Source organism: Aspergillus ibericus (assembly GCF_003184845.1).
Source record: "Aspergillus ibericus CBS 121593 unplaced genomic scaffold BO80scaffold_76, whole genome shotgun sequence".
NCBI classification, from domain to species: domain Eukaryota; kingdom Fungi; phylum Ascomycota; class Eurotiomycetes; order Eurotiales; family Aspergillaceae; genus Aspergillus; species Aspergillus ibericus.
The window spans coordinates 582-15,364 of NW_020292174.1; the positions used below are offsets into that span (position 1 = coordinate 582).

At 51.7% G+C, this 14,783-nt stretch overlaps 8 protein-coding genes across 8 annotated transcripts; 4 read left to right on the forward strand and 4 right to left on the reverse strand.

Annotated features, from left to right (window-relative positions):
- Positions 1-362: 362 nt before the first annotated feature.
- Positions 363-1,693, forward strand: BO80DRAFT_459814 (uncharacterized protein; the record flags this gene model as incomplete). Its single annotated transcript, XM_025722363.1, has 2 exons — positions 363-435; positions 636-1,693. 2 exons carry the CDS (start codon positions 363-365, stop codon positions 1,691-1,693), a joined length of 1,131 nt encoding a protein of 376 aa, XP_025569700.1.
- Positions 1,694-2,351: 658 nt separating this feature from the next.
- Positions 2,352-3,031, forward strand: BO80DRAFT_429909 (EthD domain-containing protein). Its single transcript, XM_025720586.1, has one exon. The coding sequence runs from the start codon at positions 2,502-2,504 to the stop codon at positions 2,937-2,939; it is 438 nt and encodes a 145-aa protein (XP_025569701.1). The 5' UTR covers positions 2,352-2,501; the 3' UTR covers positions 2,940-3,031.
- Positions 3,032-3,586: 555 nt separating this feature from the next.
- On the reverse strand, positions 3,587-5,209 carry BO80DRAFT_459816 (uncharacterized protein; the record flags this gene model as incomplete). The annotated part of the gene is made up of 5 exons (XM_025722364.1): positions 3,587-4,180; positions 4,262-4,308; positions 4,400-4,703; positions 4,749-4,960; positions 5,017-5,209. The coding sequence occupies 5 exons, from the start codon at positions 5,207-5,209 to the stop codon at positions 3,587-3,589; spliced, it is 1,350 nt and encodes a 449-aa protein (XP_025569702.1).
- Positions 5,210-5,451: 242 nt separating this feature from the next.
- Positions 5,452-6,428, reverse strand: BO80DRAFT_264104 (uncharacterized protein). Its single transcript, XM_025714772.1, has 2 exons — positions 6,129-6,428; positions 5,452-5,988 (listed from the first exon to the last, which is right to left on the reverse strand). The coding sequence occupies exons 1-2, from the start codon at positions 6,272-6,274 to the stop codon at positions 5,685-5,687; spliced, it is 450 nt and encodes a 149-aa protein (XP_025569703.1). The 5' UTR covers positions 6,275-6,428; the 3' UTR covers positions 5,452-5,684.
- Positions 6,429-7,331: 903 nt separating this feature from the next.
- BO80DRAFT_439431 (kinase domain-containing protein) lies at positions 7,332-8,679 on the forward strand (the record flags this gene model as incomplete). The annotated part of the gene is made up of 2 exons (XM_025721079.1): positions 7,332-7,845; positions 7,904-8,679. 2 exons carry the CDS (start codon positions 7,332-7,334, stop codon positions 8,677-8,679), a joined length of 1,290 nt encoding a protein of 429 aa, XP_025569704.1.
- A 978-nt stretch (positions 8,680-9,657) lies between these two features.
- Positions 9,658-10,788, reverse strand: BO80DRAFT_368902 (alpha/beta fold hydrolase; the record flags this gene model as incomplete). The annotated part of the gene is made up of 4 exons (XM_025716364.1): positions 9,658-10,113; positions 10,159-10,259; positions 10,309-10,415; positions 10,460-10,788. The coding sequence occupies 4 exons, from the start codon at positions 10,786-10,788 to the stop codon at positions 9,658-9,660; spliced, it is 993 nt and encodes a 330-aa protein (XP_025569705.1).
- Positions 10,789-11,164: 376 nt separating this feature from the next.
- BO80DRAFT_368859 (putative C6 transcription factor) lies at positions 11,165-13,074 on the reverse strand (the record flags this gene model as incomplete). The annotated part of the gene is made up of 3 exons (XM_025716360.1): positions 11,165-11,798; positions 11,843-12,129; positions 12,175-13,074. The coding sequence occupies 3 exons, from the start codon at positions 13,072-13,074 to the stop codon at positions 11,165-11,167; spliced, it is 1,821 nt and encodes a 606-aa protein (XP_025569706.1).
- Positions 13,075-13,217: 143 nt separating this feature from the next.
- BO80DRAFT_429911 (NAD(P)/FAD-dependent oxidoreductase) lies at positions 13,218-14,779 on the forward strand. The gene has a single exon (XM_025720587.1). The coding sequence runs from the start codon at positions 13,261-13,263 to the stop codon at positions 14,566-14,568; it is 1,308 nt and encodes a 435-aa protein (XP_025569707.1). The 5' UTR covers positions 13,218-13,260; the 3' UTR covers positions 14,569-14,779.
- The last annotated feature ends 4 nt before the right edge of the window (positions 14,780-14,783 follow it).

The following is a 14,783-nucleotide window of genomic DNA, read 5'->3' on the forward strand; positions in this document are numbered from 1 at the left end:
TGATTCTGATGATGGCGACGACACTGGAGACGACTCCGGGGATGATGGAGATGATGGCGACTCCGGAGATGACTCTGACGATTCAGGCGACGATTCCGGTGACGGCGACGACTCAAATGATGATACCGGCGATGATGGCTCCGATGACAGTGGCTCAACTGATGCCTCTACCACTGCCACACCCAGTTCTTCTTCCATTGCCACTCCCACTAGCTCTCAAGCAGCCCAGTCATCGGATGATGGAGACGATGGAGATGACGGGGACGATGAGGATGACGGGGACGACGGAGACGATGGAGATGATGGAGACGACTCTGCAGATGGTTCCGATGGCGATGATACCGGTGATGATACTGGTGATGATGGCTCTGATGATAGTGGCTCAACCGGTGCTTCTACCATTGCCACGCCTAGCACCACTCCAACTTCTGCTTCGTCCGTTGCTAGCTCTTCGACTGTCGCCAGCTCTTCAGCCGCCCAGCCAACTGATGATGGATCAGGTGATGGCGATGATGGTGAAGACTCGGGTGACGACACTGGAGATGATGGCGATGATGGCGATGGCGGCGATGACGGGGACGATTCAGGCGATGATACGGGTGATGATGGCTCCGATGACTCTGGAGACAATTCAGGAGACGATGCTGGCTCTGATGACACCGGTGATGATGTCACCGATGACTCTGGAGACAATTCAGGAGACGATGCTGGCTCTGATGACACCGGTGATGATGGCTCTGATGACACTGGGGATGATTCCGGGGATGATTCAGATGGCTCCGACACTGGCTCAGCTACCACTACGACTCCTTCGCCCGCTGCAAGCTCAACCTACGCTTCTCCGGCAGCTAGTCCAAGCGCGGCCGTCAACGGCGAGCTGTGCAGTCCCCAGTGCACTGAATGTCTGTCTAATGACTTAACCGATACCTCGAGCACCTCTTTCAGACGGTCCGGTCTGTTCAGCAGAGGACTGACGAGGAGGCTTTCCAGCTACCTGACCTGGTTGCTCGATCAGATGCGATCTGGCCAGCTTCTCGCCAAGGACACCAGTGGTATGTCCAGCTCCGAAACCGTGGTCTTTGGCAGCGGCTCTACCATCTTCAGTCAGACCAACATCCGTGGATGCACCGTCCTCATGGTGGTATCCAAGTATGCCGTCTACCAGGCCCACCTCTGGGAAGCCCCCGGCTTTGTCACCAACCAGAACGGCACGGTCGCCTTTGATGAGCAACAGTTCCAGACCACCATCCTCGACTTCCTGACCAACGACCCCAATCTCAAGATGCCCCAGCTCGCCGGTTCCACCGCGTATCCCGACGCCGGCACCCAGGTCTACATCGGCACGCCGATTGCCACCACCGGACAAGGCGCCAAGTACGCATCCCAGATCTCGGAGGTCGTCTCCACTGTGAATTCCGTTCTCGGACTGTCAACCAGCCCAACCGAGTACTACTACACGACCACCAACTCTGACGGAGAGGGCAAGTGGCTATTCAAGTACAACGCCAACACATGCAACAAGCCAGTATGGCAGATGTGGTACGGCGACGTCGCCGACAATGCCTTGTGGTCTTCTAGCGAGACCTCCTCTTGCGCTACGTCTGCTTCCGTGACTCCTGCCCGGACCGCCTTCCCTGCCTCTACCGGGGCGTCGACGTTCATGATGCTGCCAAAGACGACAGCAAGTTATTAATGAAGCTACAACTGTAGCTACGTATGAGCTATTCTCATACTGTCCTTCCCTCAGTCCAACTCTGTTCTACTCTTTTCACTTTTCACTTATTTTCTGACTATCCTTCACCTTGTTTCGGCATTATTTTATTATCTACTGTCCAACTCGACACCACTGATCGTTTATCCTCCTGTGTACATTAATACACTACCTCAGACAGGCAATTCCATTTCGTGTATATACTAGAGTCCATCTTATAGACTTAGGGCATATGATTCTGCGACCTGAAGAAAGCCTTCGAAGATATACCATGTCCTGGAATACCTCAGACAAGTCAAATTCCCTCAATGAAACAAAGAAGATCACCCAAGTGATCTAAACACAACTATCAACAATACCTGTTTGGAGATACAAAAATGACCTGTCATTAGCATCAGAAGCAAATCCAAGTAACCGGGTAAACATTATCGTCAATAATGCTGTCCTAATCAACAGCTACCCAATGATTCCCATTTAATAGCTCACTCCACTTTTCCGCAGCGCAACCACGACCTACACGCTCCACATCCAGCTGCATGATGACGAGGAGGGAGGGGTAGAGGGGTAAGCCGCATACAGCCATAGACATAGACATAGATATGTATTCCCCTCTATCCCATCTGAAGTCTCCAATAAAGCACTGCATTTTGGAATATAAACAACAACAACCACACACAACTCCAACCTCACCACCTCTCACTCCAACACCTCACCTCACCTCACCTCACCTCACCCACCACCAACCAACCACCCACCAACAAAGCGAAGAAAAAGAAAGAAAAAAAGCAAAATGCCCTACCGCATCCTCCTCCTCGCCCACCGCAAACCCACCCTAACCCCCACGACCTTCCACACCTACTACGAAGCGCACATCGAGCTCCTAAGACATCTCACAGGGGATGCCTTTCCCCTATCCCATCGCCGGAGCTACATTGCTCGCACCACCTCCACCTCCACCTCCCCATCGTCCACCTCTTCATCTGCTCCCTCAAGCAACGAAATCAACGCAACGCACCCCGCCACAATCCTCATCGGCAACCAAACGACGTTCCCCTTCGACGCGATAGCAGAACTGACATTCGAGGATCGGGACGCGTTTGAACGGTTCACAGCGAGGGTGCAAGAGCCGGAGAATGCGCGGTTGATTGGGGAGGATGAGGCGCTGTGGTCGGATACGGGGCGGTTGGGGATTGTGGTTTTGGGGGAGGTGGTTGTTACGGGGAGGTAGTTTGTCTTATTGGGTTGGGTTGGGTTGGGTTGGGTGGTTGGTATTGTGGGGGTGAGAGGGTAGTTGGTTTGTGGTATTGTTGTGAGGTTGGTGGTTCTGGAGGTTGATAGTATACAGGTGAATAGAATAGAGAAAATAGATTGTGATGTTTCGGAGTTGGGTTTAGGTGTAGGTAGCTTGATGGCTGACTTGCAGGGGGGAGGTGAGGGGTAGGCCGTGCGTGCGCTGTCTGACCACCCTATGCGCTGTCTCTCGAAAAATGGGCCATACTCCATGAAGGTCAGAATCCATACAGCATCACCGACTGTTCTCAGTTGTAGTGCCCCTGAAGGCCCACATTGTAAGTATATCAAAAGCCCTAAAGATTTTAGTCGCTGGAATAGATGGTGTATCTAACACGAACGTCCAAGTAGCTGCGATAAAACCCGAAAGTACCCAAAATGGCCGACAGTTCACAAACACAAATGGAAGGAGAGGAGGCAATGGTGCAAGGCAGACGTTGAGACACTCGAGCAACTTAGATTTTAACCAAGGATGTACAGGAAGGTGAGACGACTTTAAGAACGAAAGTATGATTGGACTAGTAGATGAAATTATTCGCAGAGGATCCTGGAGATCAACAAAGCTCAAAACAACTGACCGGTAGTTTACTCATTATTGCTGATACTGAATGCTTCGCGGAGCCGATTATCATATTCTTTCTTATCTGCTAGCTTGCGTCTTGCTATGCCCACTGTATCTGTCGTCCAGTACCATGGCATTATTTCATGAAATGCGCCATGGTCGGGGCAATGTTTTGTCATGATCGGTTGGATATGTTTGTGAAACAACGAGAAGATTCCTGTGGGACTGGTTAGGGCGAGACTGAACCAGAAGGTACCGGATTCCCAGGTTTGGTTCATGATACTAGACACACTCTCTGGCTCCAAGGTCAGTCCAGTATCCTTTAGAGCTCGTTCTTCCTCTTCTAGGATGTTCATAAACTCCAGCCGGATGTCGTTATACTCCGCTGCATCCATCTGATCCACTGCTTTGTTTGTAAACCAATGCGGTGGCTGGATCATCTCCGCTGGCAAGGAACATCCCCACTCTAGATCTATCAGGCACGTGATATGCCAGTATTTATCAACCAGAATGTTGCTTTGATGGAGATCGGTGAGAGTGAAGAAGAATGGTCCCCGGCGAAGGTCGCGACGAAAGAAGAGTGGAAATATGGCACGCATCGCAGCCAATGCCGATGCCTAATAAGCAAAGTCGGAGAGGTTGTTGATCGCATTAGGTTGATGCCGTAGTCGATTGTCATGGTAGGCGAGTGTGTCAACCACGTATGCATCGGTCGTACAGTACGTATAATCCCGAGGCATGTCTACTGGGATTTCTTCGTTTTCCAGGTCCTGGATTCCGAGAGATAGTGGTCGGTTCGTGTTGCAGAAAGCCGCGATTGTCGATGGTGAAAGAACCGATCTTTTGAAGAGGAATTTTGGCGAGACTGAGGAAGATCCGACTGAGATCACGGAAGAAATTATTTCGCAACTCCGAGCTCGTATGCTGCGTGGGCCACGTATTGGATAGCATAGATCCCTTTGATTCATCGATGTATTCGACCAATAGATAACCTGCTGGGGGTTTGTGGCACGGCATTAAATGTCGGCTGTCATTGCGGACATAGCATGAAGGCACAGGCAGCTTGAACAGTGACCGCAGCCAGCAACGTAGGCGGTGGATGCCGCGCATTAGAAAAGGCAGGCTCTCAAGCCGAGTGAACTAGACTCTGTTAGATGGCTGCTGCAGATCGCGAACCGTGCATACCGTTTCTCCTGTCGATGCAGCAAAGACATACAGCTTTGGGATAGGTATATCTGGACAGTTGGTCTCAATCCAGGCATAAGTAGCGGCCTCGCAGCGAATTTTCTCGTCGCCATTTCCGGGTCTGAACGCTTCACCGATGCAATACGGCAAGGGAATTCGAAGCAGAACGCGCTTGTTGCGTTGAAGGCCACCTCGCGGGTGACCCACAGTCACTGGAATGCAACATTAAAGCTTCCATGGAGCCAATCGCTTTTGTCAGCGACATGACAAGTTTTGGGCGAATTTAAGGACAGATGATGGGCCACGACGGCTTGGATCCAGTCCCGTCTGTCATCGAGCGAGGCAAAGAATCGAGCTTGCTGATCCGGGTACTGCAACCGATGCAGAAGATTTATTTCCTTTTCTTTGGCATCAGAATAAGTAATCTCCTCGCGTAATAATCGCAGTCTATGTGCTGTCATGGCGGCCATGGCTTTTGTGGGAGTTCGAGTTTCAACGACTGAAACCGGGAGAGGGGTGGGAACCGTGGAGCCCCGATTTAAGGGGGCTGGGCAACTTTCACCAATCAAGAGGTTCCGATGTGATTAGTCAAGCGTAACCATGCGCTGGTTATCCCGGTTATCGGACAATTGCCCGAGTAAGCTGGGAGCGCCGAGTCGATGCGACAAGGCCGCCATGTAGATGGAGGGTAATGAGAAGATGATTGATAATTAACTTTGCAAATCCAGAGTACAAGACAAGAAATGCCCAGGAGCATGAGGATAGGCCCAGTAAAGCAAAAGACCGATACGGCTTGTGTGCAGTGCTAGCATCACGGCCTGCCCTGACCAGGCTCTGCTACCCCGAGTTATCCACATCCACCAAGTGTATATGCCACGGCTATTGTGCATGATAAAGCCTCGCTAGCCCTTACACTCATTGACAATTTGCCGCATCCTAGGCTTGTGTAGGCAGGTGCGAGTAACCGATGGGACTGTCCACGTATTCATCAAGCGCGTCCTCACTTGGCCAAACGATTTTTCCAGAGTTCTTCCCACCCCTAGGCACCTTGTCAGATTTCTCCGGATCATGTGTTGCGTCTGTCAGGACGAAATTCTCTTTTCCGTTGGTGTATCCATGCGATGCCACGTGAAATTCCCGCTGCACTTGATCATCGGTTTTGAATGCGAAGGTGCCATGCCAGCCTTTCGGATCTTTGACACGCTTGCCTTCAATGGTAGTAGTCTCATGCAAGTCCGCTCTGAATAATCACCACTAGTCAGTAATGGAGATTGCATAGGTCATTCATATGCTATCGAAGTTGGCTTCAACCAAGATACCGCCAAGTAGCCAGAAAGACCCTGAGAGTGCTTGTCGCCGGAATAAGTGAGCGAAACCAACCGAATGAGAATTGCCCGAGGAGCCAGCTGTTGGTCTCGAGCCGTTGCATAGGCTAGGGCTACAAGTGCCTTCTTACGAACGGCGCTGATCGTATTGCCTTCGTAGAAGAAGAATCTCACGAAGTTGATACCCTGAGCAGCGGCCATGTCCAGGGAACGAAGATAAAAAAGAGACGAACAAATGGATGATACAAGAGAATAGATGGGTTTCTCGACATGAGAAGAGGAAAGTATGAAGTTGAAAAGTCGAAGAACTATGATCTGTCTTCAAGAGAGGGGGAATGATAGATGTGTTTGAACCAAGACAAAGTATTGACGGTGACCAGAGGACCATTGCGCTTTCTTTATAACGCCTACAGCAGAGGAGGGAAAGTATCAGCTCAAGCTCAAGGAAAGAGGGGGAATGCACGAGTTAGCCAGAAACATCACCCATGATGTGGGGACATCGCGCGGCGGCTAGAGATATGCGCTACCCGTATATCTCATTGGGGAAACGAACAGGGCAAATGTCATGGTTCGCGATCCTGGATGTATGCTCGAACCTATGAAATCAATTGCTTGTAGGCGGATGGCGCCCATGCCCGGGCTTTCATGTGATCGAGTCCATACTGTTGACGCAAGTCTGGCCAGATCGGATAAAGCCATTGATCCATGCTGATACTAGGCGGCTACATCCCAGCGAACAGACCTATGGCCGGCCACAACGTGGGAGTAAAAGGCGAGGGGTAAGACCCCCTTTGGCAGGGATCCAACATGTCGCTCGCATTAGCGATGTTGATTGTTTGGATGAAACTGACCAGCTTGCCTGGCGGCTATAAATGAACGAGTAACGACAGGCGATCCGCAGCTTCGGTGGCCAAAGCGTCCCAGCCCGTGACCTTCCTGATTAGGTTTAGCCCGTCTCCCAGTCACGACGCGAGGGGAATACTACTGCGGACGTTGCTTCCGTCACTCGGTGGTTTCTGCTGCTCTGACCAGCCTCCATTTCTTCGCTCACGCCTAGCCAGGCTTCAACAGACGAGCATCACGTCTATGTGCAATGGCGTGCTGCTCCAAAATAACTGCCAGCTCTGTCATCCCATTTTTTTCACCATTCAGGTCCCTTCAGGTGCCAACCTCCCGGTTACACCCACTTCTTCTTATCCGCCGCTATCAGGGGCTTCAATATAACTCAAAATTCAGCTTCCCGTATTCAACTAAAACGATGTCATGTAGCGGTGAGATCGACGAAAGTGACTCTTTTCCCAAATACAATTGGATTGATGGGACCGAGTCGCTCGAAAAATACAGACCCGGGGGCTACCACCCGGTCATGATTGGCGATCTATTACATGGGCGATATCACATCGTCGACAAGCTCGGGTATGGGGGCTATTCGACTGTCTGGCTCGCTCGCGACACCCGCTTGGAACGTTATGTTGCCGTCAAAGTCGGCATCGCAAATTCACTTTCTCACGAGACCAAGACCCTGAGAGTACTCTCGGCGCCTGGCGCATCATCTTTCCATCCAGGGTTCTTATCAATCCCCTCTCCACTGGATGAATTCGAATTAACCGGTCCTAACGGAACGCATCCATGCTATACCATGACTCCCGCACGATGCAATCTTAGAGAGGTTTCTTACAGCCGCCTTTTCCCTCTGGATGTTGCACGTGCATTATCGGGTGGGCTTGTACTAGCTATTGCATATATACACTCGAAAGGGTATATCCACGGAGGTAGGTCAACTCAGAAGCCGATTCGACCTCTTAGCCCCTCCATCTAATCTCTATAAAGATATCCATCTCCGCAACATCCTAGTCAAGCTTCCGTCAAGCTTTGACAGTCTCTCAATTGAGAAATTTTATGAAGAATACGGAGAGCCCGAGATATATCCTGTAAAACAGCGTAACGGAGACCCACTTCCACCAAATGTTCCACCAAAGGCAGTATCACCGCTGTACCTAGGAATAAACGCTGGGGAATTTACCCTCCGTGATACGCAAATCCTCTTGGGTGATTTTGGCGAAGCATTCTCCCCAACTTTGCAATGTCGTCGCGGCCAAGATTGTCACACCCCATTCCCTATGCGGCCGCCCGAGGCTCGGTTCGAACCGCAGACACCCCTCTCTTATTCCGCCGATATCTGGAGCCTAGCGGTCGCGATATGGGAAATCCTCGGCATGAAGGCAATTTTCAGCATGGAATCACCCGAAGAGGAAGTAATAGCGCAGCAAATCCATGTTCTCGGCCCCATGCCAGGGTCCTGGTTCAGCCAATGGGAGGAGAGGGGAGACTTCTTTGAAGACGATGGACGTCCCGTCGAGGGCCAGGAGATATGGCCTGCAATGGAGCAAGCATTTGAGGAAGGGGTGCGGAAATATCGACAGAAGAAGCGAATGGCTGATTTCGATGACGAGGAGACAGCGGCGATTTTGGCTCTGATGCGGCGGATGCTCAAGTTTCGGCCGGAGGAGAGGTTGACCATTGACGAGGTGATGCAGTCCGAGTGGATGGTGAAGTGGGCGTTACCGGAGTATGAGCGGAGCTTACAGGCACAGAAGGAGCAGTAGAAGGAAATGAATTTTTCGTAGGTTGCATGGGCTGCTACCACTATAGTTAGACCATAATCACCTCTCTCTGTAATAATAGCATGCAATTTCGAAGTCCGCTTAACATTCTAGGGATTGGAAATAAGTGTTGTAGAGTTATTTGCGAAGCGCGCTAGCGCTGAGCAACTCTAGGTTTGCTCCTACTAGGTCTGTTGCCAGTCCATTCGCTTCTCATTAGTCTAAACATTTCACAAATTCAGCTTTCCATTCGCTTTTATCTTTCATGGATAACGTGACTTTTGTTCTGCCGTTTCCCTCTGTTGTTTTTTTTTCCCTTCTAGGCTTCAACTTTGTATTACTAGTACATTGTCCGCTGCTAGCCCTATGTGGGGCCCTGCGTGAGGCCCCGCGTGCCTCTATATAACGTGCAGAACTTGCGTACATTAATCATGTAATTTGGAGATATTTGTTGCCTGCTTTAGTAAGAAAATGCGCTTCGCAATGCCTTAAGCTGTGTGCGAGACCGTAGGTTGTGGCCCTAGTAAGAATCCCTATGAGCTAGTAGATAGATCACGCGACTTTCAAGTTCTGCCACAGGATGAGCTTTATCCTGATACCGCATAAACTTGACAATATTCATCCTCCCAACTTTCTTCACGAGCACCAACTAGTTCGAATATTGGAGGCTCTTGTCGTTTCTAGAGGGATATAAGGCCTTAAGACTTTACAGAAGAAAGCTTTTGATCTTCATTCAATTTGCCTATTTCCCATGACATAGGTCTAAGAATATGTGATAAACCTATGCGAAGTTAATAACCGCCCCTCGCCCGCGGCTTAGCGTTGCCCGTATTAGGAAACCATTAGATATCATTGACGATTTTTCCGCCGTCTCGGAACTCAAAGGGGGCTTTTCCAACCCTGTCGTGACAATGAACCTTAGCATTGTTCATGGCTGAGGCTATGCTATAACTGTCATATATGGCAAGTGTTGCAGGCCAGCTAGTTCGCCACCTCCTTAGCAAACTCAATCAACAACTTGTTCACAAGCTCCGGCTCCTCCAACTGCACCCAATGACCACAATCCACTGACTCGATTCTTGAATCAGGGGCATTCAGCTGCGTCATCAATGTCCCCGCCTCCGCGCGACAGATATAGTCCTGCTTAGCGGCAATGAACAGATTCCGCACGGGACACTTGCCCTCTCCTTCCGCAATGCCCTCCTCGTCCTCGTTATTGATCCCGCGGATCATGGCCTTATACCACGACAGGGGGCCGGAGTATCCGCCCTTCGAGAAGACACGTTGATGCATGTCATAGTCCTCTTGCGTGAGCCAGGGAGCCAGCGGGGTTGTGCGTCCAGCGCGGACCCACTCGGCTGCCTTGTCCCGGGGACAGATATCCGTCTTCCAGATCAGAGGGTCTTGGGGGAAGATCAAGCTGAACATGGATTCGGGCTACTTTCGTTAGTTGGATTCAGAACAAGCAAAGGATCGACATACGTTGGCTTCAATCTCGGCTGCGGCTGTGTCGCTGTTGTGCCAGATCCAGTATCCGTGGGTTTCGTAGCCGAACACGGCCTTGGTCCGTTCCAGAACCGCATCTGTGGACTGTTAGTCTTCATGAAAGCTATTAAAAGGGAGTCGACTTACCGAGATTAAACTTTCCGCCCGGTGCAATATACGCCACGGCCATAGTTACGAGACCGTAGAATCGGTCAGGATGGTAAAAGGCCAGTCGCGAAGCCAGACCAACACCCCTGCCATTGTTAGTGGAATACATCTCCTATGAAAAGGCACTCACCAATCATGCGCAACCAGAACAGCGCGCGAGACTTTCTCGACATCCAGAATCTCGACCATATGGCTGCTCATCACCTTCAACCGATACGCCTGCAAATCAGTAGGCTTGTCCGTGTCGCCATATCCCAAGAGATCGGGAGCAATGACTCCGTATCCGGCCTGCTGGAGAGCCGTGATCTGATGACGCCAGTCATACGAGGTGGAGGGGTAACCGTGGAGGAACAGAAAGGTGCTGTTCCCGGCCGATGCGGGGATGGCCACGTATCCGTATGTCGTGCCATCGGAGAGCGTGGCCTTTTTGGCCTGAGTGGGGAATGCAACGGATGCCATTGTTAGTTGTGTTTGTCGGATGGATGAAGCAAACTCAAATCGAGGGGTGTTGTCCTATTTATTGTGCGGGTCGTCACTTGAAGGATCCCAAGGCTAACTATAGCTGGCACCGTGTCAGCGCCGCACACGAGAAACCCAATCAATCACGGGTTCAGGTGGGGTTCCAGGGAGTCAGTTCCAACAGGGTCAGAAACTAGTCTATCTCAGCCTCAACTAATCATTGGATTAGCGGCCTCCACCCGCGACTAACCGAGGCTAACACTTAGTGGGATCACTAATCAGCGACCGACCTGGTGTACTGAGTATGCTGACTGGCACACATGAAATCCAATCTAGTTGACCGACGCAGTTATCAAGGTTACCAAAGCATTTGTGGTTATTGATTTGAAGGCGTGCCAGCCTGGCAATGACCCAAACTCATGTCCCAGGAAAGGTCTGGATCGAAGCTGTCAAGGTTGTACCACCCACAAAGATCTTCAAGAGAACTTAGAGACGGCACCATGTCAACGCTGTCGTTCCATCCTCTAGTATCTAGCCCAGAAGTTCCTTGGCCATCATTAGAGAGTCGTACTTGACTAGATGAGAGCGTCTTGTGATTCCTCGCTGGCTCAAGGCCTAACACATGGTGCGCGATCGTCTGGATCTCCCGTACATTCCTGGCGGTTCGTGGCCACAACTCGCCCAGCGCATTGAGACAGCCGATCATCATGCGAATCTGGGCTCTGGCGACCGTCAACTTCACCCCCTTGAACAGGAAACAGCAGGCCGAAAGCAGCGCTAGAGTGCCTTCGCTGATGATGCAGGTGACAAATGGGGTGTGATGAAACTCTGGAACGGGGAGAGCTAGCAGGCGGATCTGGGCGTCAACAGATCGTAGGACTCGTACGGTATGTACGTTGACGAGCTCAGGGGTCGGAATATCCGGGGCTGGGTCTCGGGCGCAACTGGACACATCCTCAACAGGGTTGAATTTGAGGTCTGAAAATGGTCGGTGAAGGCCGATCGTTGCTCTGATGCGTATGAGCGAAGTTCGACAAAAGATCCAGAAACTTACACATGAATTAGCAGATGTGCTTGGTACATAAGCTCATCGATTTCTCCAGTCTTTGTCATGACTTGTTTGCGGTCCTTGGGCAGTAAGAGCAACCACCCGTCGAGAATGGAGTCGGCTGCTTGGATGACTTGCATCGAGTCCTCCTTGACCGCGATTTTCGGCGCGGTGGACATGGCTAATGCGGCGCATTGTACGGCACCGATGAGATAGGCGAAGGATGAGAACGTGCTATCGGGGGCAAATTCACGGCAGTCGAACTCTTGAAGTGTTCTGGGTTCGGGAATGTCCTGTGCCGAGTCAGCCAAGCTTAAAAGCGATATTATCAGACCTACCCCCGATTCATACTCTGCTTCCTCACAGGGCAGCTCGACAGTAGCATCAATGTCTAGAAGCTCAGGTTTCTTAGTCCCTAGAGTACCCGCATAGTATCCATCCACAATGTATAGCATCCACCAGGTTCGCCTCCAGCATTCCTTCAATACTGGGTCATCGGCGCCATGCTCCGCTGCAAACTCCCGACGAAACATCTGCAAGTCAACGGCCAGCTTGATAGCAGCGTCCATGTCGGATTTCGCTTCGTTCTTGCAGTCATACCAGAACAAGGCCATGGAGTAGATGAGTCGACACTGGACTAGAACGGGGTCTGTCGGTGGCGCTTGCAAGAAGCAGGCCTCGACGTGGTCCTTGAGCGGAGCAGACCATTCTCGCGCATTGAATATATATCCGACCAAGCGTACGATAGCGATTAGAGGTCGCAAGCTAGGCTGCTTGCTTGCATCTTGATAGAGCCTCATCAAATGTTTTCGAGGAAGTAAGAATGGATGGAATATGTGAAAGTTTCGGTAGTATGACTCTACCAAAGGATCATTCGCAATGTTGTCGGCGAGGACTTGAATCGCGGGCGACGTCATACTAGCGGTCCCGTCGCTACTTGCATCGCGTGGGCTCCAACTGCTGGAGGAGTCTAACTCGATGATTTGCGATCGAGGGTCGGCTGCTTCCTGCAATGCTGCTTGCGAAGCGGCCGCCCGCTGTTTGCGCCGCTCGGCCAGAGTAGCGCGGTCCAGGCCACCGCGACGCGACCGAGTGTAGAGGCACTGCTTGGCGCCCGCATCGCAGCGGCTGCAGCTGGGTTGTTTCCCGTCACATTTGACATGACGTGAGCGACATGGCAGACACGCCAGCACAGAACGTGCGGCTTTGCTGTTTTCCAAGGCTGACATGGGATCCATGAATGATGTTGAGATGAAGAAGTGAGCCGGTCGGTTATCCGCCAGAGCGGGAACTCGGCGATCCGATCGGGTCCCCGCGTGGGGCTCGGCTATTCGATTATCCTCTCAGCCATCTATATTCTATACGAATTCTACGGGGTTCCGTTGATCGTTGGATACCCGTGAAACGATATAAAATGTCACTCGATGGCTTGCTTGATGATCTCATCCACAGCATCCTACTTTACTCCGAAACAACTACTCATCTCAAAACTCTGCTACATCCTGAACATGGCAAAGATCATCATCATCGGTGCCGGCTTCGCTGGCGTCTGGAGTGCTCTCTCTGCAAAGCGCCTCCTCAACCTCAAGAACAAGGAGGATGTCGAAGTCATTGTCATCGCTCCCGAGCCAACCATGATCATGCGGATTCGGCTGTACGAGAACAACGCTTCCTCCATGACCCATCCTCTTGGACCTCTCTTTGAAGCCGCAGGCATCAAATATGTCCAAGGTACCGTCACAACCATCCAACCTGAAGCGCACACCATCCTCGTCCAATCCCCCTCATACATCGAGTCAAGCATGACCTATGACCGCCTCGTCCTCGCAGCCGGAAGCACCCTCACCCAACCCCACGGCATCCCAGGCCTCCAAGAACATGCCTTCAACATCGACTCTCTCCCCTCCGCAACCAAACTGGAAGACCACCTCAAAAGCCTCGCCGCCCTCCCAGCAACCCCCGCCCGAGACACCATAGTCATCTGCGGCGCCGGCTTCACCGGCATCGAACTGGCCACCGAGCTTCCCAAACGCCTCAAACACCTCCCCAACCCCCGCATCATCCTCATCGACATCGCCGACTCCATCGGCCCCGAACTGGGCCCCGGCCCCCGCCCCATCATCACCCAAGCCTTACACGACCTGAAAATCGAAGTAAAACTCAATTCAGCAATCACCTCCATCAGCGCGGACACCATCACCCTCTCCTCGGGCGACCAAATCGCCACCAAAACCACCATTTGGACCGCAGGAGTAACCGCCACCCCCCTCACACACCAAATCCCCTGCCCCAGGGACAAATCCTCCCGTCTCCACGTCACCCAACACCTCCGCGTCCCATCCACCCCGGATATCTTCGCCACCGGCGACGCTGCCTGCGTTCTCGCCGACAATGACGGCCACTACGCACTCATGTCCTGCCAACACGCGTTGGAACTTGGTCGTGTAGCGGGCCATAACGCGGCCGCGGATTTCCTCGGTGAGGCTGTGGTGGAGTACTCCCAGCCTGGGTACGTGACTTGTTTGGATTTGGGGGCGTGGGGGGCCGTGGTCTCCGGGGGATGGGAACGGGAGGTGAAGTTTGTGGGGGAGCTCGCGAAGAGGGTGAAGGGGTTTATCAATGGAAAGGCGGTTTATCCGCCTACTGATGCGAGGGAGGCTTTGATTGCGGCGGAACCGGGGTTGTATAAGGCGGATGAGTTGTTGGAGGAGATTATTCGGGTGGTGGGGTAGATTGGGTGTCTAGGAGGAGCAGAGGTGGCAGGTTGTCTTTGGGAGTGAATGTTTACTGCGCTTGTTTGTTTGTTATCTACTTCTTTTCCCATTATTGCTTCATTGTAATATCTTGTTTCTTGTATTTTGATTCAGTCCTTAACCTTGCCTCAGCTTATTGTCTTTCACTGCCCAGTGGAACACTGCTAGTCCTCATGAAAGAACATATAGAAGCT

Bases quoted from the DNA above. Each gene is read 5' to 3' on its own strand.
- BO80DRAFT_429909 (XM_025720586.1), top strand. From the start codon at position 2,502: ATGCCCTACCGCATCCTCCTCCTCGCCCACCGCAAACCCACCCTAACC.
- BO80DRAFT_264104 (XM_025714772.1), bottom strand. From the start codon at position 6,274: ATGGCCGCTGCTCAGGGTATCAACTTCGTGAGATTCTTCTTCTACGAA. The intron at 5,989-6,128 runs GTTGGTTTCGCT...GTGATTATTCAG, and splicing joins CCTCGGGCAATTCTCATTCG to AGCGGACTTGCATGAGACTA.
- BO80DRAFT_429911 (XM_025720587.1), top strand. From the start codon at position 13,261: ATGGCTTGCTTGATGATCTCATCCACAGCATCCTACTTTACTCCGAAA.